This window comes from Mus caroli, chromosome 12, assembly GCF_900094665.2.
Source record: "Mus caroli chromosome 12, CAROLI_EIJ_v1.1, whole genome shotgun sequence".
Classification (NCBI taxonomy): domain Eukaryota; kingdom Metazoa; phylum Chordata; class Mammalia; order Rodentia; family Muridae; genus Mus; species Mus caroli.
This window is the reverse complement of record NC_034581.1, coordinates 10,669,963-10,694,291: the sequence shown is the minus strand read 5'-3', so window position 1 is coordinate 10,694,291 and position 24,329 is coordinate 10,669,963. Positions and strand designations below refer to the sequence as shown.

Sequence of the window (24,329 nt, the reverse complement as noted above, 5' to 3'; positions counted from 1 at the left end):
CAGCCCATAACATCACTTTTTAAATCTTCTCTCCTATTCCACTAGCTCTTACTGTCCATGATTAAGCAAATAATTGAATACCTCAGGCTATGAGGTATAATTTCTTTGCTTTTCTAATTCTTCTAATTTCCTTATTTTATAAGTTCTTTGCATTTCTGTTCATTCTCCAAAATAAGATATTTTTCTCTTAAAACTCAAATAACAATGAACAATCCAGTTTTCCCATGATACTGAATCTAATTGAAAATAGTCTTTTCCGTAAAAATTAGTAGTAAAGGTACTAACTGCTATTTCATTACCTGTCACAGCAACCATGTATTTTAAAAACAACCCTCAGCTTCATCATGATATCAAACCCAAGGTATACAGCATGGTAGGTACTGGTCAGCTGTAGACTTGGAGAAGAAAGATAAAATTATTTTCTGGAGGAGAGTAGAAAAGAAAAAAGAAAAAAGACCTGAAGCCAATGTCTCTAAGGCCCATAGAGACCTCCTCACATGTAGCTCATTGGTTTAGTAAATCTGCTCTCATTGCCTTATGATTCATTGATTTACATGTCTTATTTATCAAACTACCAACAAATTGCAACCTTCTCAAAGGCAAGATCTTTAACATCCTCTCACATCTAGCCTCTGTTTAAAACATGAAAAGGTCACAGCACTGGAATGTCATATAGAGGGAAAGAATTAAGAAACAGAGAGAGAAGGGATCAGAACCAGACCTAATGGGATCTCCAGGTACATTGAGACATTCTTTAATGCACATATGCTCATTTCAGATCTGATGGCTCATGGAAGTCCTTCCAGGGCACAAGCTTAACTTCACCTCTGATACCTGCTTAGACATTAATTCAAGGTCATTTAATGTTGTGTCAAGAGTTCAGAGTACTCTAGTAATTACAGAGGTCTGTGCAGTGAGCAAAGCAGATCTTCTTGCTCTCTGGAAGGCCAGTGTTGATTCCGAGACCAACGCTACGCTGAAGCAACAGAATTAAGCAGCACTGTTTTGCTATTAAATAAACAGCTCGTATTTATTCATATGCAGTTGTTGTTTTCCTTTCTCCTTGTACATGTGCTACAATTCTCCCCAAACTAATTACCTAATTACAGATGGTGAAAGCATTTAAAGGATTAAGCTGAGATCCCTCACATGTAATGTGGAGGTAGGGATGTTTATTAACTGCTCCACTGAAGAATAACCCAACCCCCTTTCACCACTGTTGACTCATTCATTAATCTGCCCCCTCCACCTATACGTTTAACCAGCTTTAATCCCTCTAAGGTACCACTAAATACTACCAGCCATTTATACTAAACACTTTAATTAATCACATTAGCAGCCATGTGTTGACCCTTCTCTTCTCCTGCATGCCACTCACAGTGTCCTGGGAAAAGAACTGGAAAACACATTGCTACCCATAGCCACAATGCATATAATAGCCAACCACTCCTTTAAATATGGAGTCACCAACTGCTTAGACAAGAGAAATCAAAATGTGGCCACTTGTCTTTTGACAGATGGATGTGCTGTTTTTATTACCCTGCTGCATGGTTTGTAGAGGAAGACAATGAAGGATGTACAAAAAGAAGAATATCCTCTTTAAAAATATGGATGCTCCCAGTGAAAGTCCATGCACATCAGCCAGTAACTCTTGGGGGAGTCATTACTCAGAGAAAGTTAGATTATGCTACAAGAACAAACAATTCTGAAAATGTGGGGCTATGGTACTGATGTTCATATTCCATGTATGAAAATTACATTGTGTATCTGAGTGATATTGTTGTGGCTTCTCAGCATTGAACTCTGGCCCATTCATATATGTCTATCACTTTAGCCTGGAAGGGAAGAGACTCACAAGCTAGAGAATTACAAGTTGGCTTTCCATTGAAGCCTGAGAAAACAGGTATCATTTAGAAGACAAATGTTATAGTTCTGTGCAACAACCAGAAGAATGGCATATATAGTCTACTATGTGCACAGAAGGAGAGAATAATACTAATACTCATTTTTATCTAAATACATTGGGTCCATTTGTCTTAACTATTCATTGATTATTCATAACAATACTTCATTTTGTTGCGATGAAAGCTAGGGTGTGTGTGTGTGTGTGTGTGTGTGTGTGTATGTGTGTTATGGAGATATTTATGTTGATGTACATGTGTAAATTAATTTATGGAAGTCACAAGTCAAAGAAGAGTGTCTTCCTTAATCATGCTCTACTTTATTTGTTTAAACAAGGCTTCTCATTGAACCTGATACACATTCACTCCTCTAAGCCATCTGAGCCACCTAAGTCAATTCATTCATCTAAGCCAATGAGTTCCAGGAACCCACCAGTGAAATCCAGCTCTACTGTCAAAGGCTGGGTTGCTGATGTCTGTCATGATGCTCAGTATTTACATAGGTATTATGGATTCAAAGTCAGATCCTCATACTTTCCCAGAAGCCACTTTACCAACCATGTCATCCTACTAAGCCCTAGCAGAATTTTCTATTGTCTTACACCTCATTAGTTCTTATTTTGCCATGCTTCACAGAATAATCATGACTAAACTGAGTGAATGGATTGGAATTTAGTGGTGAGGGTGCCCAATCTACCACACCTATGTTTCTACTCCATTGCTTCCTACTGGCCTTCCCAGCTTGGGTGTAATAATTGAAGACTACAGAAATGTTCTAAATATTCTGTGTGGTTTTCCTTGAGAAGGAGGCCCATACTTTTCTTTAAGTTTTAACATTGCTGATCTATTGGCTTCTGAAGTTAAGGCTATTCATCAAGTCTGAGCATCTGCTGGGTCCCTTGCATGTCAGGTGCACATGAGAAGGCACTGAGGAAAGAATGGATAAGAAATAGGTAAAAGGCTGAAGTTCAGCTACAGATCAGGTATACATACATGTTCAGTGATTGGAATGATGGGAGATGAACCAATTGGTCCAGAAACTGAGCTTAAATAATTGAAAATGTCAGTGGTAGAGCTAGGAAACAGAATCTGTGTTCAAATAAAAGCAGTAAAAGCCAGAAGATAACCACTATGTGTCTTGTAAAATGCCAGGAAATCCTCTCCTCAGCTCTTGAAAGAAGAAAGGGGGGAGAAGAGCAAGGCACACAGAAAAAAAGGAAAGGAGGGAGGGAGGAGCTGGCTGTGACACACTCTATGGAAGGACAGGCTGGATGTGACACACTGTATGGAAGGAGGGGCTGGATGTGACACACTGTATAGGAACAGTTGGGGATGGGACTATATGGTGTCCCTTTTTGCCTCTGGACACTATTAGTACATGAGGTCTGGTGGTGAAAGGAGAAACATCACCCTGGACTTGCCTGTCATTAAACTGTAACTACCCCAGTAAGAACATGTATTAAGTAGATTACTATTGCCTGGCATCTCACAGGCCTCCACTGAACTATCTGAGACTTTCACATTTGAATGAAATGTAGATTAAAGACAGTCATGGGAAGGTATTCAAATCAGTAAATGGCTAGTTATAAAGTAACCCTCCCTCTGCATGCCTTGAGAACCAGAAATTCATACTTGTCCCTTCCTTCTCTCCTACCCAGTGAACTCCACTGTTCTGCCATCATGTTGATGATACCCATATCTGTCTTCGGTTTTGTCTCCTATGTCTCTGCCTTGCTTTGCCTAATTAGTAAGTTCCCTAAACCATAGTTATCTAGTGACTACTATGTCCTAGGGGCCATACATCTAGAGCACAGAATTCAAAACACTGACCCAGAAGGTGAGGCAATGAGAAGCCTTGAAGGCAAGCTGTCTCATTTTTAACTGCCACCTGTGTCCAAAAGTCTCAGATATATATAGCTGCATAGTAACTCACACTCCAGATGAGCTGGTGTCATATGTACGTACATACATACATACATATATACATACATACATACATACATACATCATACATATATACATATGTCTTAAACAGATAAAGACAGGCAGGAGAGAGAGGGAGAGGGAGAGGGAGAGGGAGAGAGAAGTAAAAAATAATCACCCCAAATCAGAAAGCAGTTCATCTGATACAAGGAAATACTGACTTTAATCACTTTCTGTGGGAGGGGCCCTGACATTGATTTGTGTCAAACTATTCATTTTAAAACCTTATTATTTCAAAGGGTTATAAATAATCTCATTCTGTCAACTCAACTACAATGTGCAGATCAAGAAGTACAGGGTTAAAAGGGACCGTTTCAAGGTTGAACATGTAGGCTACCATTCAAGCAGCAAATGGCCAGGTATGCAAAACCCCTTGAATGTGTCAAGCACCCAGCAAAAGGGAAGCCATAATGGATTTTCTTCACATTACAGGCTGGCCAGCTCCATTGGCTTACATTCTGCTTTGATGAAGTTCTGGGAAGCCAGCCAGGTCACTTCAGGGATTTAGATAAAGCTAACAGAAATAGATCTGCTCTTTTCCCTAAGCCCAACTTTGAGGTTGGAATTGAGTAACTCAGCCAAGGATAGCTTGCTGTCCCCACATGAGTGTTCCTGAAGTTGCTGGGCAGGTAATAATAATAATCTCTCACCTCTACAGTTTACACAACACTCTATACCTTGAAAAGTTTTCTACATTTTACAAGCTACCTGAGCACCCAGTATCACACATGATCAATATAGGACCCATAATTACTGGTGTCTCAGTCACCTCCACATATCTCTAGCATTAAATGATCTCTAGACAAAATTAGATGTAAACACAAGTTTATCCTAAAGCAATTTTAGAGCCCTTAATATACTAGTATTCTAAGATGATTTCTGTAATATGATACAGGTGTATCTTCAATTCAACATGTTTCAACTGTGAGGAACCTTATGCATTACCACCTTCAGGCTTTCTTTTGTGGTGTGAGGGATCAAAAAGTTGAAGCTAAGCAAAGGGAAATAACTTTGCCTGGTGTTCAGAGATCACTGGGGGAGTCAGGTTGAGCACTAGCATCCAAGAGCAGCAATTCCATGTCCCTTCTGTGCTACTGACCCAAGTTAACCACCTTGTCTTCCATTAGAGAGGCTCTTCTGACCTGTGTGCACTTAATCAACTCCGACAGAGCTGGCTGCCAAGGGCCTTTCAGCATCTGTGAGTGTGCTCTAGTTATTGTAGTGTTATCCAATAGAGTCACCATCTCCATCAGTAACTTCCTACCTATAATTTCTGCTCTCTGAACCTCATGCCCTAACATGGAAAAAAGCACATGATCCCTGTGTTTCCCACTCCACATGCAAATATGAAATGGAAAAAAATCCTCATCAATGTTTATTACTGAGTATGAACTCTGAAATTTTATTTTGCCACTGGACCTCTGTGTATCTCAGTTTCTCTATGAGCAAAGCAGAGATCCTGTGCCTTCCTGAAGAGTTCAGTTCTCCTATGGCATCTGCAGATAGGAACACTGCTTGCTGTCTTCTAAATAAAACTCATTTGGGTTACCAATACCCCCATCAATTATTCATTATTACCTCCCTGATCTACATTCATCATAGTTTTGTTTATTTAACGAACAAAACCTTTGCACTTATTGTGTGCACTGTGCAATGTAAAGATGGAATGCACAGAAGAAAAAGACCTCTTCACTGCCTTCAAGAAGCCAAGGATTGGAAGACAAAGGGTCATAAAATAGAATGGGGCAGGAGAGTGCCTACAAGTAGGGCAAGAATGATAAGTAATGTGTCACATTCATTAGTCCGTGAGGAGGCCAGATTCTCTACTTGTTCCTGAAAGAACAAATAAAGGAGATAATACCAATTAGAACCACCCTCTATGCTCCTTCTGCGAATGAAAATTCCTAGAAAGAAGCCTACTCCACAGTATGATTGACTAATTAAACCTTCAAAGATGTGAAGAGGGTGAAATTTTGCAATTCCTAAACCTGATTACTTTTTAACAGAGAATGTGTTTAGTTTTATATATAGTCATTCTTTGCCTTCATCACTCCTAGATCTAATGTTCTGTTACTGGCCAAACCTAACATCTGACAGCAGATTTTTAAAAAAATGGAATGAATTAACTATATGGAACTTTATTCTCCACCAGTCCAAGGGCCAAGAATGTTATCAGATTACATCTGAGGCCATTTCTAAGACTTGTATACTCTGCTCTAACTGCCTAATTAATATTTCCACTGATGTATTTTTAAAATGCCTGGATTTATAACTATCTTTGCTCTGTTACCATAAAATCTCCCCAAATGTACTTCCACATTGGAACATGGAACCTTAGATAACATAATTCTGTGTTTCTGGGCCATGGCCACTCTTATTTTGGCTCTAAAATGAACTATCTCTGACTCCTTTTGTGGTTTTATGTTGACACTTCCAACCAGTGCAGTAGAATTCTACTCTGACTTGCTTCCCTAGAAAAACTCTCCAGAGGCTTAACTAAATTAAACCTCTTCACTTAACTTAGCCACAACTGGCAGCTTCCATGAAACTCACTATTCCCTCTTTGCCTTTTGTAGTACCTACACACCCTCTACTTATCTTATAGTTGTTTGTAGATCTACCTTTGCTTTTGCCATTCAAAAAGTCATTGATTTTCACTCCTGTCCTTTAACATACATTCACATATACATATTAATTACCCACAATAACACTGATATTTATGGATATAAATAAATTTAATGGAATTGACTACCTGACAAAGATCAGGTTTGCCAGTTTTCTATCTGGTTGCACTTTCTGCATGTCTCTATACTTGTATTAGAAATCAATTTTAAACTAAGGAATGAGGGTAGGAGGAAGACTGGAATTTTTCTCCACTCAGAGCAGCTAGGAGAGTACAGAGACACCTCAGTCAAAAGCCAATAAATAGGGATGGAGAATGGTAACAGGCGCCTTAGTTCCTGTTCTAGTGTTCATCACAGTTCCAGGTTATAATTCACCACAGCAGGGCAATCATAGTGGCAAGAGCTTCAGGGAGCTTGTCTCATCACATCACAACCAGTGAGAAAATCATGTATCCATGTGTGCTCAACACATTTTCTCTTCTTTATCTAATCCAGAGTCCCAGGATGCTCTGACCAAGGAATGAATCTATCAACAGTAAACATGAGTCTTACCGCATCAATTAAAGTCATTAAGGCTTGGCCTTGTCTCCCAAGTAAATCTAGATTTTGTCTTGTTGACAATATTAACCATCACAAGATGTATGGTTTAGTTCTACAGAACTCTTACCAGTTCCTCTATGCATTAGGATATTCCTTTTCCACAGACATCCAGCCATTCAGGGATATCTTGACTGCAATATCCCCGTGGTCCACCTTCCAGTTTCACACCAAGCTTCAGACTTCTACTTTATGGATTCCCGAGTCACAGAATGCCTAGTAACTTTCAATCAGAAAAATGCCTTAGGATCTTTCTCCAAATACCATGACTAGAGTTTAAACAGAATAGAGGAGTGTTACCTTTAAGTATGCTATCTGTTCAAATGTGTATTTATGGTCAGACTCAGGGTGAAGCCAGACTCAATGGGAAGCTGAGTTCCAATAAGAAGAGACTCAAGCTAGTCAGAGATATTGCAACTGAGAATGGCTCAAATCTCCTGATTTTTATTCCAGGTTCTCTTTGTTGTAAGCCAACAACAATAACAAAACCCACCTGATTCTTAGCTCTCTTCCCTTTATCACACATAGAAACTATAGTAAGGACAGGAAGAAACCATCAGTTAAGATATTTCCTTTTGATGAATATACACAAGAGCAGTGGCTCTCAACATTTCTCATGCTGCAACCCTTTAATAAAGTTCCTCATGATGTGGTGACCCCAACCATAAAACTATTTTCATTACTACTTCGTAACTATAATTTTGATACTGTAATGACTCATAATGTAATACCTGTGTTTTCCAATGCTCTTAGATAACCCCTGTGAAAGGGCAGTCATCTTACAAGGGTTCATGAACCACATGTAGCAAACCACTTTTATAAGAGCAAGAGACAATCTGTACATATTTTAAATTGGTGGCATCACGCTAACACAGAGATTTTAAAGAAAAATGCAATAAAGGGCACTGTTAAAATGCAAGAAGGTAAAACAAGGTCTAGTCTCATGGAACCACAAGAACACTTATCAACATTATTTAGGCTGGCATTTCTTCATAACAGGAAGAGTCTGGTACATGGGTGCATCTCACAAATGAGCTTAGTGATCAGAAGTAGTCAAGCTTCATGCCTTTTAATTACTTTCTAGTCATAATTACAAATTATATGTCAGTAGAATACAATGAAGAGAGTTTCTCAAACTGCCATACTTAACATTGTCCATTTTCTGACCTGAAATAAGGAAATTAAGTCAAGTACACAGAATAAATTGATATTTTTAAAGTGCAAGAAGCTAGAAATGGGATGAGGCCAACATTTTGGTACCAACTTACCACATATTCTCAGGATATCTATTTTCATTAGAGAATAAAAACGTGTGAGTCTATTAAATTATATACATATGGCACTCCATTGATGCAATCTGTTAGTGTGTTGTACTTATATAAAATATACACTAGTTGGATTTATGAATCAAGAAAGTCAATGTGAGTTCTTTTTAAAGGATCCATGGTTTAATTTAATTCATATTGCATTAGAAAATACTAAGAACTAAAGTCTGATTGTTCATTATAGACTATATCTTGCTGTAATCATAAGCTATCCCCGAGTAACAGGAGCTTATCAGAAGAAGGTTTCCTATACTGTTTTGATATTGAGCACTAAATATGAAGCTTAAATCAGAAATTTCCTTCTCAGTCATTTCCATCTTTCAACCTCATCAGATTGGAGTTCTTCCTTCAAAATACATGGACAGAAGAAGAAAAACAAGGCAAGTGCCCCAATGTCCAAGCCTAAAGTGATATACATGTCAGTTCTGCAGTTCTGTTCATGCTCCCAGCGAGGAGGTTCAAGGGTTAAAATGCTAACAACAGGAGGTGGAGACACACATTCTCCTCCTTTATCCTGTCTGTCACCCTGAGTAAATTAAATGTATTGTAAAAATCACACACAGAAGAGCACAGTGTCACTCTTTGTGGATAGCTAAGTTTTTCCAAGAAGTAAAGTTAGAGGTTTTTTCAGGGATAGACTCAGTAGAAATGTCAGAGTGAACATGTGAAAAGGTTACAGTAGCCAGGATCTAAGAAATATATACCACAGTGTTAAGAGAGAGGAAGTAGGGCTGAGTTTTAAATGGTGATAAAAAAAAAAAAAAAAAAAAAAAGCTGCTCTTGTAAACAGTGGAAGAAACACCAAAGATACATAAGGAGCTGGTGCTGGATCATATTTTGAAAAAAAAAAAAAAGCAAAGCCACATTTTGAAGGAGCAGCATTTGAGGCTGAAAAAAGTTAACTCAAAATCACTCACTCTCCTGAACTCATTCCAATTAACCCAACTACCCACATGATCATTAATCCACAGTAGTTATATTTTCACACACTTCTCTATGGACCAGTAAGGCTGGATTACTGGCTACTGCCACTTGAACATTTATGCACATGTAGAATTCTTATATTGAAACAATAATTTCCAGTGCGGTGGTATTTTGAATTCAGACAATGTGCTTTGGGAAGATGAGATAATTAGATTATGAATATAGGGCTTCTGTGATTGGATTACCGTCATTTTAAGAGGATAGAGAACTAGGAAATGGGCTCATACCCAAGCAGGATGTGATCTTGAGTTGCAGATTTCTACACAAAAAATAAGCCTTTATTGTCGGTAACCTCTCCTGTAGTCTTTGTTACTGTATCCTGAAGTGACTAAGACACCTGTCATCTTAACAATGACCCTTTAGTAATATAAGGCCTCTGATATCACCATTGCAGTGTAACTTGGGACAAGTGGTATTCCAGAAAGTTCTTTCATGACTGTGCCTACTTCTTGCTCACACTGAACTAATAATACACCATACAGCATCATCCACACATTTACATGTGTAGCTCTTTTTATGTAAAGCCCTCCTATAGTGATGATAGACTACTACAGCTACCACACATTATAAACTTTTCAATTCACAGTCCCAGAGGCTTTGATGTTCAAGAGTGGAGGTTTTTGGCATCTTGCATGTCCCATAACCCAGAAGGTCAGCTAAGCCTGTGTGAAAGAGAGAGGGAAAGGGAGATGGAGATGGAGGCAGAGAGAAGTGGCGAGAGAGAGAGAGAGAGAGAGAGAGAGAGAGAGAGAGAGAGAGAGAGAGAGAGAGAGAGAGAGAGAGAGAGAGAGAGAGAGAGAGAGAGCAAAGAGCACAAGGTAGAGCCAAGAACTCATACTGATAGCTTACTCCATGGAGAAACATGTCCTTCATTTAGGTGGAGTCTTCTTTGGGTTTTTAACACAACCAAATTTTAACAGTTTTGGTGCATTCATAACATAGCATTTCCCACCCTTTCCAGCTCATAAATGCCCTGTTTTGTGCAGTCTCCTTGCAAAACAGCCTTAACCTGAACACTCACATAGCTGATAACACTCTATTCTGTGCTTTTAAATACTAGGTTTCCATTAGCTTCTTTTAGTCTGCATCATTCATGTCCTAGCCTTCTCTGTCCATATTATGAAGGCTACAAAGAGAACAGGGATGTGGCTTCTCCACAGTGAAATTATGATTAATCATTGTTATTATTAGTGATAATACAGACTATTGTTAAAGATGAATAAGACAGAATTCTCTAATTGGATTTAATACTTACCAGAGTCATTCTTCTGATACAGACATTGTACTAAATAAATGAATATATTCTCACATTTAATATTGATCAAAGGCTCCTATGGAAGGATATTATTCTCTGTATTTCATAGGTAAGATGAATTAGAAATTTAGCTGGGCATGGTGGTGCATGCCTTTAATCCCAGCACTCAGGAGGCAGAGGCAGGCAGATTTCTGAGTTCAAGTCCAGCCTGGTCTACAGAGTGAGTTCCAGGACAGCCAGGGCTACACAAAGAAACCCTGTCTTGAAAAAGAAAAAAAAATTGGAATCGGGTGTCTCATGCAATGTTATACAATGTCAGAATGTCAGGTAGCAGGACCACAGCTTGAAACTGTGTATGGTAAAGTAGAGCCTTTGTGCTAAAGCCAGTTTGTGATAACAAACAAACAAACAAACAAACAAACAAGCAAACTCTGATGTTTGCATCTGAGGCAAAGACACCGACACCAGAAAAATTAAGAGAACATCACTACTAGAGGAATGATGGAGCAAGAACAAGAAGACATGTATGAATTCAGCTGCTTGACTTTGGTGATGTAGACATAGGTTTAATATGTGTTTGTAGGAGTAGTTGCTAAGTATATGTTTTTAAATAGAAACTATATTAACTATGTGCTGTCTCTGGATAGAGTCATACTTTTGACATCTTGAAAGCATATAAATATATCATTATGTGAAAGATAAATGTTAAGCAAGAAACAAATCATCATGGGGAGTTAAAAAAAATATCCTAGGCACAAGAAAACAACAGGATGAACAAGTAAAGCACAACCCTGGCAGCCCCCATGTTCTTTGCTGTTTTAGAATAACCACTTAGCCACTTTTGTTTAGCATTAAAGTGTCTCTGCCAATAACTAATGCAGTTATCAATGTCTGCCAGAGATTCCCTACTCTGTGCTTTAGGTCTTAAAGGAAGTAAGTTCAGGGCAGGGAGTGGAAAAGGAAAGGGGAAGTTGAAGTGGGACATGGAGAGGGGTGAGCAAGAAGAGAAGGTGAAGAAAAGAAGAGGAAGCATGGAGGAAAGGGAAGGGAACTGAGGAGGGGAGGAAGTGAGCAGAAAGGAAGGGGAGGGAGGGGAAAGGAAAGGAGTAAGGGGAATACCAGGGAAGGGGTTGAGAGAGCTAGAGTAATAGGAGGGGAGGGCAGGGAAGGGGTGAGAAGGGGAGAGGGGAGGGAAGAGGAGACGACGGGAGGGGAAAGGAAGAGAAGGAGAGCTAGGGAAAGGGGGAAGGAAAGAGAGAAGCAGGGGATACCCTGCCTGCTAAGAATTACCAATTTAATTCTTTTGCACTGGTATGTTCTAACCTTCTGCCTGACTCCCAGATAACACTCACTGAGGGGAGTTAAAGAATGATCAGTACAGCTGAGCAGTGGTGGCACACGCCTTTAATCCCAGCACATGGGAAGCAGAGGCAGGCAGATTTCTGAGTTCAAGGTCAATCTGCTCTACAGAATGAGTTCCCGGACAGCCAGGGCTATACAGAGAAACCCTGTCTCAAAAACAAAAAAAAACCAAAAACAAACAAAAACAAAAAACAAAAACAAAAGAAAAGAAAAGGAAGAGAAGAGAAGAGAAGAGGAAAGAAAAGAAAAGAAAAGAAAAGAAAAGAAAAGAAAAGAAAAGAAAAGAAAAGAAAAGAAAAGAAAAGAAAAGAAGAAAAAAGAAAAACGAATGATCATTACAAATATGGGTCCTCTAAAGAGCCGGCACCCAAGCAACACACTCAGACTGCAGCCAGTCAATAGGAAGAAATAGTGCAGAATAGGCTTGTAAAGGAAAAGAACAAAGCCCAGACTTGCCATGATGATTTGGATTGCAAACTGTTATCTTTTAAAATCAGCTTAGTGTAAATGAGTCTAAATTGCCTCTCACTTCTGCTGGAGTTGACCCGAAATGCTGGAGAGCATAATGCCAGGTTTTTCTTTTAAGGGGCTACCTCCTGGAAGGGTTGTCACTGAACTAGAGAGTGAAAGACTGATTTCTTATATGTGACTTGTACTTTGCTGGTAATTATAAAACACTATTCAGCATGTCTGTGATGCTGTTTAAAATGCATCTTCCTAGAGCCAGTTCTGAGACTAAGTTTCAGTGGATTGGCAAAGAGCCTTAGAATCTGCATTTGGTGGTGGTGGTGGTGGTGGTGGTGGTGGTGGTGGGGGTGTGTGTGTGTGTGTGTGTGTGTGTGTGTGTGTGCTCACGCGGGTGTGCGTGTGTAATGGCTATTCTTGGTTACTGATTTGACTACAACTGGAACAACCAAGTGGCTTAGTATACCTGTGGGAATTTTTTCTTAACTAAACTATTTGAAACGGGAAGACCCATCTTTAATCCAGATCTGTCGAAGAAGGAAGATCTGCCTTTACTGTGGACCATCCCTTCTGCCCGCAGCGGATGTAAAGGGCATAGAAGAAAGAAGCTTTTCCTCCTCTCCTGCTTGTTCTCCCTCTTCTTAGCAAGTCCATTCCTTCGCTAGCATTAAAGCCTACATTTTCAGGATCCTGGAAGAGACCAGCTGAGACATACAGTCTAGGGAATAAACAATTGCTGGATTCTTACACTTTCTGTTGGTAGATAACCATTGTTCCACTACCAGTTCTTTTTCTGTAGAGCAGTGGTTCTCAACCTCCCTAATACAGCTTTTAATACAGTTTTTCATGTTGTGCTGAGTACCAAACATTAATTTCCTTCCTACTTCATAACTGTAATCTTGCCTCTGTTATGAATCATAATGTAAATATCTGATATGTAAGATATCTGATCTGCAACAGCTGTGAAAGACTGCATTAACCCCCAAATGGGGTCATGACCCATAGATTGAGAACCATTGTTCTAAAGAATTCTAATAGTGTGTGTGTGTGCACATGTGTGTGTTATTTGTACGTGTGTGTGCACGTGTGTGTTATTTGTACAAGTGTGTGTTTGTGTGTGTGTGCAAATATGCACATGAATATGCCCCTGTAGAGTCAAAGGAAAGGATCACTTAGTCTTTATAGCTATGGAGCTTGTTCCTTTGCAACAGAGTCTCTTCTTGAACCTGGAGCATTTCCTAACTAAGTTGGTTGGATAAGCACAAGCTTTGTCTCTTTCAGCCCTCCCTTTTCACCTATCCCCAATTCCCATAATAGTGCTACAATTGTAGCAGGCTATGGATACATTTTTGTGGGGGAATATAGGGATCTGAACCCAGTTCCTTATAGTTGCTAAACAGCACTCCTACCTTTGGTTCCATCCCCAATATGGAGAATTTGTACTTTTCTCAGCTATACTGATGTTGGAAGATCATTTGAAAGCCCAATGCTGCATGTCATATAGCCAGTGTTCTTGTATAGATCCTAATTTCACACATGTGTTGGGTGTTTGTCAAGTAGTAAAACATGAAATAAACACAAATACTGAAAGTTTGGTGTTTAAAACAGAAACTCATGCATACATGCATTGATTCAGGTCAATTCTGTGAAATTACAGAAGATACTAAGCTTCATTCAAGTTTGACAAAAGTCATGCAAATTTGACTATTCTTGGGGATTTTCCTCAAGTATGCCTTAGTCTTTGCAGGACAAAATAAAATAGAAAATCCACCTATAGTGTGAGCTGGTTTTGAAGAAGTGTTTTGATGTCTTTGACAACTTGTGGCTAATCCACACAGAGTTTTATAGGAACATAAGGGATGGGCTTGACTAGAATGTGTTGAGGGGATATAAACATTAGAACAGCTGGCACTACAGGGCTACACACCTTGAGTAGAAACTGGATAAAGATGGAAAAAAAGAGAAATAACAGTGCAGTGTGTATACCAGCAACCCCAACTCAACCTGAAAGGCTCACGGATTACTAACATGTTATGTTAGAACCACTGATCCTGCCAAATGTGTGTCTTAGATCCAAGATAACAAACAGGAAGAGATATTCTGGGTATAGACATTTTTGCATAATTTAAATACTGCAAAAATGCTAAACACATAAATGCTGAAGACTCTTCCTGGGAGTACTCAGAAGTCTTTAGGGACTCAATGATTAGATGTCACTAAAGACAGGTTAATACAAGCACTCATTTGTTGATGAGAATTGAAAATGTAAAGAAAGAAACAAAAATAACAATAAGTGGTGGAAGAAAAACTCAAATCCTAGGAGGCCAATTAAGAAAAAGTAGAACATTTGAGTACCGATACATGAGAACAGGTGCAGAAAGCCGGGTTCTTATTGTGCTTCACTGTAAGGTTATCCTATCATTCACATAGCCTAGAAAATTAAGATGGCAAAGAGGACACTTAGTGAGAGTAAATAAGTTAGTCACAAGGATACTACAGGAATTTAGAGAGCGCACAGGGGAGACCTGAGATGGGAGTTAATGAGGACAACATAGCCATTTTGGATTCCTTAAATTCTGGGGATCTGTCATAGACCATTGTCATAGACCTGATCTGAGTTCGAGCTCCATCATTACCACCACCACCACCCTTGAAAGTATTGCCGTGACATGGACTTGCTGAAATGCTACATGTACACCAGGTAAGTCAATCCTGAATACAAGAAGACAATAATAGAAGAAAAAGCATATAAATAACTTATTTTAAGATGAGCAATTGCTAGCGAGTAGCTATCATTACAGATAATCACAAATATTACAGAGTCTTCACCAAATACACTTCATGTCTTCCTACCAATGCCAAATAATACATTAGTTTGTGAAGGGACATTATCTGGTTTACACAGCTATTCAGGAACCCTGGTCTCTTCCCATCTAATGATGCTTCTGTTTAAGAGATCTTAGTATTTCTACCATGGATCCTCTACACTTGCCCAAGCAGAAAAGAAAAGTTCATGTTAACCTTTCAGAAGATCAGTATGAGAGTAAATAGCTTCCTCTCACTTCCACACACTGTGTTGTAGGTCTTGGTGTTTGGTAGGGTTCCCTAAAGAAAGGGCAATGGACTCCTTGAAGCTATAATACAGACTCACTTCCCAAGTGGCTACAGTGTATTCTTTAATACAGATCAGGGTAAGTGTGCCAACTTCCTAAGGAAGCCAAGGACAGGAAACAGGACAGTTTATTTCACTAAGTGATACATGCTAAAAGTAGGGCAGATAATTAAAAACAAAAGCATTGCTTAGCAAACAATGATAGAAATCAGTGCTCAGGGAAAACATACACTCCTGAGTCCTTTCTTCCAGGGTCAGCTGAAAGATGACAACCTAATCCAAAAAGTCAAGGACCCAAGGACCCAAGGGCCATATAAAGGAAAATATAAAGGAAAGGCTCTCCTCTGCTGATGGAGGAGGAACGAAGAGGGAAAGAAGGAAGATGACACTAAAAGGAAGAGTGGCATTTAGAGATATGACTCTTAAGTCTCTCTAATATTTCCACATTCCTATTACTCACACTTGAAATTGTTCATTGAAATGATTCCAAAGCTGGGTAACCAGGTGTGTTTAGTCTAGAATTCACATATACAAACCCACAGAGTTTTAGGTGTGTACCTACTCTCAGGATGTTCACAGGGTTCCCCAAGACTTTAGAAGCAATTCCATACCCTGGGTAGGGACAGCCTTGAACACCCGGGCTATAGCTGTTACCATAGCTGAAGTGTAGGATTCTCTCCCTGCTTCTACCAATAATAATAGCAAGTCATGCCAGGTGCCATGCTCATATACACAAATGTTTGCCCAGGAGGCAAACAGTATTATTATCTATCCTTTTACAGATGAGAAACTGACAGCCACAGTGACCTTCCCAACTTGAAGCATAGTTCAAACTTAGTTGGCTTCTAGTTGAGTTTTTAACAACTATCTTCTACCAGTTTTGATGACTCTGCAATTCTTCTAGATAGAAGCAGGGGACATGCGCTTAGAAAATTAACACAAGACAATTTACAAAAGATATCTTGTGGTGAACATGGTCATTTCCAAATACTAGATTGTCTTTGTATTTGCCAAAGTTGACATAAAGTAGATGCATAGACCTCAGTCTATTCTTAGATTCCTTCTTTCCTCTGTTTCATGATAATTCAGAGCTCCCTCCCTACACCGAATACTTACTCCCATGTTGTGAATAAAACAATCAGCTTGTTAACCTCACAGGGGAGAGGGGATGAAAGAGAGAATCAAAATCTGCATGCTGGATTTAAGATCCATGCAGTAACAAAGTTTCACTTGGAATATCCTTGGGAACATTAGGATACTAGGAAACAAAGAGCAGCCTTCCCACTCTGCACTCTGGGATAGTAGGAGACACAACAGGTATTCTGAACAGCCTGCAGGCTACACTGGTGTGCAACTCTGACCTTGGGAATAGAGACCTAAAACTACAGCTATTCAAAATCAAGAGCTGAGCTACCTCTAATGTATTCTTCTCAGATATCACCTTAGATATCTTCCCAGCATCGCAGAGACCAGTTGATGAGAACAATAACCCTTCTTGATTTCATAAATTACTTGTCAAACAAACTCTCTTGACTTCCTAGACAGAAAAATGAGCAGTTTGTTATGTGTGACAAATATTAAAGTTGCCTATGAAACCTGTAGTTAGTGCTTTCAAGGAGGACAACTTATTTTCTAACAACTTCCATGTAGACTGCCCTGGTTACTCTTCTATTGCTGTGAAGAGACACCATGACCAAGGCAACTTATAAAATAAAAGTATTTAGTTGGGGGCTTACAGTTCCAGAGGGTGAGTCTTCGACCATTATGGTGGGAGCATGGCAACAGGAAGGCAGCATGGTGCTGGGGCAGGAGCTGGGAGCTTACATCCTTATCTACAGCCATAAAGTAGTGGGGTACAGAGACAGAAAGGAAGACACAGAGAGACACATAGAAAGAGAGAGATAGACAGAGACGGAGAGATAGAGACACAGAGAGAACTGGGGGTGGCCTGGGTTTTTGAAACTTCAAAGCCCACCCACAGAGACATAGTTCTTCCATCCTGGCCACACTTCCTAATCCTTCTCAGAGTTCATCAATAATGACCAAGCATACCATTCCCATTCAAACCACTAATTGGACACTGGCCAATTTTCTAAACTAATTTAAGTAAATACTATACAGATGACTGATTTAAAACCAGTCTTTTTTCAGTAATACTTATCAAGTCTCTACTTTGATAAATCACTGCCCTTGCATGCTATGAAGGCAGACAACATTCATGAAAATAATACAAACCTGAACAGAAGGTGGAGGCTATGTACCTTGTAAAGAATCAGGCAGACAGCCCAGCAGAGAAAGGTTGACACATGCTATGAACTTAGGCCCAATAACTAACGTACTTGAAACATTTGCTTTTGTTGTTGCTCTTTCTCGCACTGTAAAATAAGATTTAGTCTATCAGCAAACACTGTAATTTATATAAAAAGTAAACCTTCTATGAACTTTGAGGAGGTTGTTGTTGCTGACCGACCCCATGATATTTCCTTATTTGCTACAAAGCATATTTTAGTGACTACCCTATAAAGGTCTGGGGGTTAAATTGCCTGTTCGAACCTCTAGACACAGGGATGGTGGCCACTGTGGTCAATTTTCCTTTTGGTAACTACTGAAGCTCATTCCCTGTCAGTCATTGCTAGGGGGCCCAGAACTCAGCGGCATAGTCTGCAAGCCTAAGGCATACGTGTGCTTCAGGTTTGTAATGAAATGAAGTGATCTGAGTTTGAATTATGGTCAACAGCTCCCAGAAGGGAAAGGAAGGGGCTATGGGGAATGAGAGAGAGGAGGAGGGTGAGAGGAGGAGGGAAAGGGGGAGGAACACGGAGGGGGTGTGAACAGAGAGAGAGAGAGAGAGAGAGAGAGAGAGAGGCAATCATCTCAGAAGCCCTTCAGTGTAAAAGTGACATTAAAACCTGACCCAGAAACTCTAAGAACTCTTCCAAAGTTTAAGGCAGAAAAGTTTAGAAACTGTCTAGAATTTCCTTTTCCGAAAGAAAGTGACCTTGTATCATCCAGTGTCCCTAGTGCGTTCATTCACTGAGTTCCCATCCTTGAGGACTAATGGACACTTTCCCTACCACACACACAAAACCAAACACAATTCCCTTAACTAGGACAGTTTTGGAATTGGGAAACACTTCTGTGCACTAATATCAGCTAGCGTTTGAGATTCAGCCCTCTCAAGGGAAACGGGAGGTTGAAGACAAAGGAACATTCAGAGAAGGTGCCAGCCAAAGCTCAGACTTTCTGGTAGCCTTTGACACCTACATGGTTCTCCTTTTAAAACCAGGCGCCGGCATTGGCGCTGGGTCAGCACTTTCACTTGGCTCAAAGGACAGGCGCTGAGCACCAGCATGCAATTTCTAAGGCGGCTGTGACTGACAGGAACAGAAGCAACTGTGCGACAGCCGGGAGCCAAGCAAGACTCCGAAGTCCCATCAAAGCAACCTCAAATACGTGGTTCCCGGTTCCTAGCCACTCACAATGCCTTGGCCACGCAGAGCCTTCTTTTTTTTTCTTTTTTTTTTTTTTAACACCCCCAAACTCAGCTTTCCTTCTGGAATCTGTCCCCTTATAATACAGAACACGAACGCGGGCGGACTGTGTTCTCAGTTACTAGGGACTCGGTTGCAAAGGAGCAGCTGGGTGTACTAGCCACGCCCCTCTTATGCTCCCCACGGGTGCTCACACCTACGCTCCCAAAGGCTAAGGAATGCTGGGGGCTGGGCAGGGCGGAGCACAAAGGAAACCCGCCCCTGATTCCACCCCCAGCCGAGATTGGCAGGGCTCGGGTACGAGTCCTAGCCAATGGGCGCGTTCCGGGGCGGGCCTGGAAAACGGCTGTTCAGGGGATTTAAGAGTCGTCCGCGCGGCTGTAGGAAAGCGGAGTGGAGCCAGGACTTGCCAGGTGGAGCAGACGCCCAAGCCAGCGTAGACACGGAGCGCACCCGCACCGCTCTGGGTACCTCACCTCACTGCTCTTCTCCGGATAGATCGGAACCGCAGTCCCACGCGACTCCAGGACCCACCCGCCACTGCCGCCTCCACAGCACCCATGGGGACCTGGAGACTTTAAAAGGAGTTTGGGGTTTCGGGCGCAGGGAAATCACGGGTACGGAAAAGCCGCTTTCTTTGCCTTAAAAAATGGTTTTTCTTCGTCCGATTGTGTGAATTGTGTGCTGGGTTGAAGAGAGGGGCTCTTCGGGTTGAAAGTAGACCTCTTCACACACACACACACACACACACACACACACACACACACACACACACACACACACACACACACACACACATACACACACACACACACACACACATCACTAATACTCACCATGGGTTTCGCCTTGCCTCCCCTGTCTCTTTGTTAGGTTATTTTAGACAGAGCAGCCTCGCCCTGGCGCAGTCCGATTGGCTCTATGAAAAAGGCAAGCAAGGAGAGGGCAGAGTGCACCTGCCTGCGTGGGCAGGTGTGTCCCAGTGCTTGAGAGTACGCGCATTGACAAGTGTGCAGGCGTTCGTCCGGAATTGTGTAGGAATTGGGGGTAGATGATGCCAATGTGTGGTCTCCAAGATGTTTTATTGTGGGTGTATGACATTAGCATTGTGGGTGTATGTACCAGGCTGTCAGTGCCTGGACTCCAAGTGTGCAAAATGTTGCTGATGGCAAGTGAATGCCTGCAAACGAGTCTTGTCCTTGTGAAAGAAGCTGTCGGGGATGGGGTGTGACCCAGTCCAAAACGAGTAGGTGGGCTACAAAGGATGGCGACCACGATGTGAGCTCAGCTTGCTGTATTTCGGGCCTTGGGGCTTCTCTTGACTTCCTCCCTTCCTTCTGGGTATATCGCCAATCTGCCACAACCTGCGCTCTCTTCGCCCACTTGAACCTTACATGCTCTCTAGCCCGCCTGCGGTTTCTACTGTGGAAGTTACCGGGCAGGGTTCCTGGGCAGAGTCAGAGGCTGGCTGAGCTGGTATGCTGTCTGTTCTGGCCCTGAGACTGGTGCCTTTTTCTGTGCCCCCTATTTTCTTTTTCTTTTCTTTCTTTCTTTCTTTCTTTCTTTCTTTCTTTTTTTTTTTTTTTTTCTTTTAACCTCAGGGAGGATCTGCAAAGTTGGTTGTCGCAGGCGACTTCAGTGACGGTGATTAGGCAAGCTGCAGGCCCCTGGGGAACTGAACGCCTTGGGGAAGGGACACCAGGAGGGTCAACCCGGACTCTGATGGTGTCTATCCTCTCTCCCTCGGCAGATCTCAGTTGCTGGCCCTGGCCTCGCCGCGTCATTGATGGGCAACCAACTGGACCGCATCACCCACCTCAACTACAGCGAGTTGCCCACTGGGGACCCATCTGGGATTGAGAAGGACGAGCTGCGAGTCGGGGTTGCCTACTTCTTCTCGGATGAGGAGGAGGACCTGGACGAACGCGGGCAGCCGGACAAGTTTGGTGTGAAGGGCCCCCCAGGTTGCAGCCCTTGCCCAGAGAGCCCCAGCCGCCACCACCACCACCTGCTGCACCAGCTCGTCCTCAACGAGACTCAGTTCTCCGCCTTCCGGGGCCAGGAATGCATCTTTTCCAAAGTGACCGGCGGCCCTCAGGGCGCCGACTTGAGTGTCTACGCGGTCACTGCGCTGCCGGCGATCTGCGAGCCAGGCGACCTGCTAGAGCTCTTGTGGCTACAGCCGGCGACCGAGCAGCCCGCGCCAGCCCCTCACTGGGCCGTCTACGTGGGCGGCGGGCAGATCATCCACCTGCACCAAGGCGAGATCCGCCAGGACAGCCTGTACCAGGCGGGCGCGGCCAACGTGGGCCGGGTGGTGAATAGCTGGTACCGCTACCGCCCGCTGGTGGCCGAGCTAGTGGTGCAGAACGCCTGTGGCCACCTGGGCCTCAAGAGCGAGGAGATCTGCTGGACGAACTCCGAGAGCTTCGCTGCCTGGTGCCGCTTTGGAAAGCGCGAGTTCAAGGCTGGCGGGGAGGTCCCCGCAGGAACGCAGCCGCCGCAACAGCAGTATTATCTCAAAGTGCATCTGGAGGAGAACAAAGTCCACACGGCCCGGTTCCACAGCCTGGAGGACCTCATCCGCGAGAAGCGTCGCATAGACGCCAGTGGCCGCCTGCGAGTGCTGCAGGAGCTTGAGGACTTTGTGGACGACAAGGAGTAGCCTCAGAGGGGCAGCTCAGCGTGCCAGTTCCCACGCCCGGAGTTCCCTTTCGGTCCCCGCAGTTCTGCACCCCACGTTCCCCTAACGCACCCGCCCAGGGCCAGCGGCTGGAAGCTTCGGGAACTAACCACCGCCCACCGCACTGGGCGGGAGCAGCTGCGCACTCCCAAGACAACCCTGGTGTTGGTGATCATGCCAGGGTAATCCAGCCTGCACCTCTGCCCTGGGTTGTGAAGGGAAAGAGGGAGTGGGCAAAAGGGGAGCAAGGACACTACCTTTCCAGGGAGCCAAGGGTCAGTGACTCTTCAGCAGACAGGGCAAATATCCTTAGTCACAGGGAACCGTCACCCACCACCCCCAGATGTGCACACACAAACCATTCGGAGGTGAGAGTTGGTCTTTTCAGGACACAATTCAACTCCCGAATGGAGAGTGGATGTGTCCCGGTATCAGAATTCCCATGAAACCGAGCCTGTCTCTGTACTTTGGAGCACTTCAGGGACTCCAGGTTACCCTGAGGCTGCCTGGAACTGTCTTGCAGCTCTCCAGCCCAGAGTCTCCTGACAAAGCATTCCAGGCTCCGGGCTGAGCTAGATAGGTTTGGCTTCTCCGTTTGAGCAACTGGAAGCCAATGCCATTCCCGGCTTGACCGGCTTGACCGACACTTGCCAGAAGGAAAGCCTTCTGGGTCCCGGGAGGAAAATGGTTGAAGCACCTCTTTCGGAGAGGAGGGCTTGCTGGCTCCGGAAAAGGAGCTAATTCACCTGGCCTGTGGGCACTTGAACTTAGGAAGGAGGAGGAGGCTTTTTGCTCGGAAGCCCTTGATTGCTTCCCTTCTCACTCAGAGTCCTGTATTCCGCGGGACTGGAGGAGAGGGAGGCGGGGAAGATCTACAACATTCCAGAAACCAGCATTAGGACAGCCTAGCCAGTGTCTTTAGTTTGGCTTTTCCTAACTAGAAGATCCTAGAAGGCAGGAGGCAGGTGGAGATTGTTTGCAAAATGAAACAGCAGTTTTCCAACGATATCAACAAAGCCTACAGTGTCGATGCTTCTCTTGATCATTTTTAGTAACATGCTAATGAAATTTCAAATTGAAATTTTTATTTTCATGGCTTTAATCCATGATAGCTTAAATACTGGGGGCCATTAGGAGTGGAATTTAGCTAAGACCTTAGCTGACATTGCTTTCACTCTGGTTTTTCTCAACTCTTATGAGAATTCTGTTTGGGGATATTATAATTATTCCTTTTTTTTTCCTGGCTTTACAAAGTAGGCCTGCAATGATGGAGCTGTTTATTAGTGTGTATATTGTACTGAATTTTTTCAGTTCAAGGGTCTGCTGCTTTGGTGAAAATTGCTAGCAAGTTCCACGAGAGTTCTTTTCTTCATTCTGTTTACCATCATCATTTCATCTTTGCATTTCCCCCTCTCCTCACCTCTTGATCCCCCTTGAAAGGAATCTAGAGTTCATGGGCTTTGGGGCCCTCTTTTGTAGCTTGTCCTGATGTTTATTTCTGAGAACAGGGAAGCGCTCTTAGAAGCAGGACAGAATGTGTGTCTTTCTAAACATGAAGGTTGTGTGACGCTCCTTCCTTTGGGCAAGAGTTTGTGGATTTTTCTCCAAGGGGTATACAACCCCAGCCTAACTGATCGTTACTTGATTCTTTGTGTTAGATACACCTTGGAAGGTGCACAGTCTCTCATGAGGGAGTTTGTCAAATAATGATGTTTAGCTCATGGTTGCAAGCAATTGGATACTATGGTTTCGTTGAACAGCAAACACTATGTCCAAAGCCACTTTCTTGGCATTTCAAAAATAATGCAATAAAAAGTAGTGGAAGTTAGCAGGCAGGGAAATGCCATTTCCATGGTAAACGGTTTGTTTCTGTTTTCTGGGGGTTTTTGTTGTTTTGTTTTGTTTCATTTTGTTCTCATGCTGGATTCATTCTCTGATCTTGAGTCAAAAGGTCAAATCAATGAAATATGAACTAAAGTATTTTTCTGAAGCCAATCGAGTGATTTATTTTTTAAAACTGCTTATGTTTTTTCTTTCAGCACATACAACAGCAAAACTTTTGTAAACTTAACCTTTGCATGTATGGAGAACTGAAAGTCATTTATTTCTCTAACTTAGTCTTTTGGCAAATGACAGATCGATGACCATAAACCGAAATTCTTTCTTGTGTCTACACACACCATATCCTTTCCTGTGTCCTACTACTGTATCTTGGCTCCCTGCTGAATTAAATACCATCCTAAGCACTGGTTCCAACAGGACTCCTTCTTGACACTGTGTCAATGAGTGGGCAAAAGAACTCAGCCGTCTCTATCACACCCAAAACTAATTATTCCTTTGATGGTACTTATATGCTTTCGAAAAGGGCCATGCTAACAGGGTTGTGGCTCATAAACTTTATACTTGCTGAAAGCTGATGGCAATGAAAACCAGATTGGGATTTATAAATAGCATTTGTTATTAGAGTGATCTACTGAGGTCTTGGTGGACGATAATACTTTTACAAATTCACAATAATAAAACATCGATAAAAAAGGGGGAGGGAAT

General features: G+C 42.3%; 1 protein-coding gene across 2 annotated transcripts; it reads left to right on the top strand.

Moving 5' to 3' along the window:
* Positions 1-19,483: 19,483 nt before the first annotated feature.
* On the top strand, positions 19,484-24,033 carry Lratd1 (LRAT domain containing 1). Of its 2 annotated transcripts, none has more exons than XM_021179708.2 (2): positions 19,484-19,716; positions 20,850-24,033. In XM_021179708.2, the coding sequence occupies exon 2, from the start codon at positions 20,886-20,888 to the stop codon at positions 21,762-21,764; it is 879 nt and encodes a 292-aa protein (XP_021035367.1). In that variant the 5' UTR covers positions 19,484-19,716; positions 20,850-20,885; the 3' UTR covers positions 21,765-24,033. The 2 variants fall into 2 exon arrangements, with proteins under 2 accessions (XP_021035367.1, XP_029340777.1); XM_029484917.1 differs by lacking the exon at positions 19,484-19,716 and adding an exon at positions 20,278-20,575.
* The last annotated feature ends 296 nt before the right edge of the window (positions 24,034-24,329 follow it).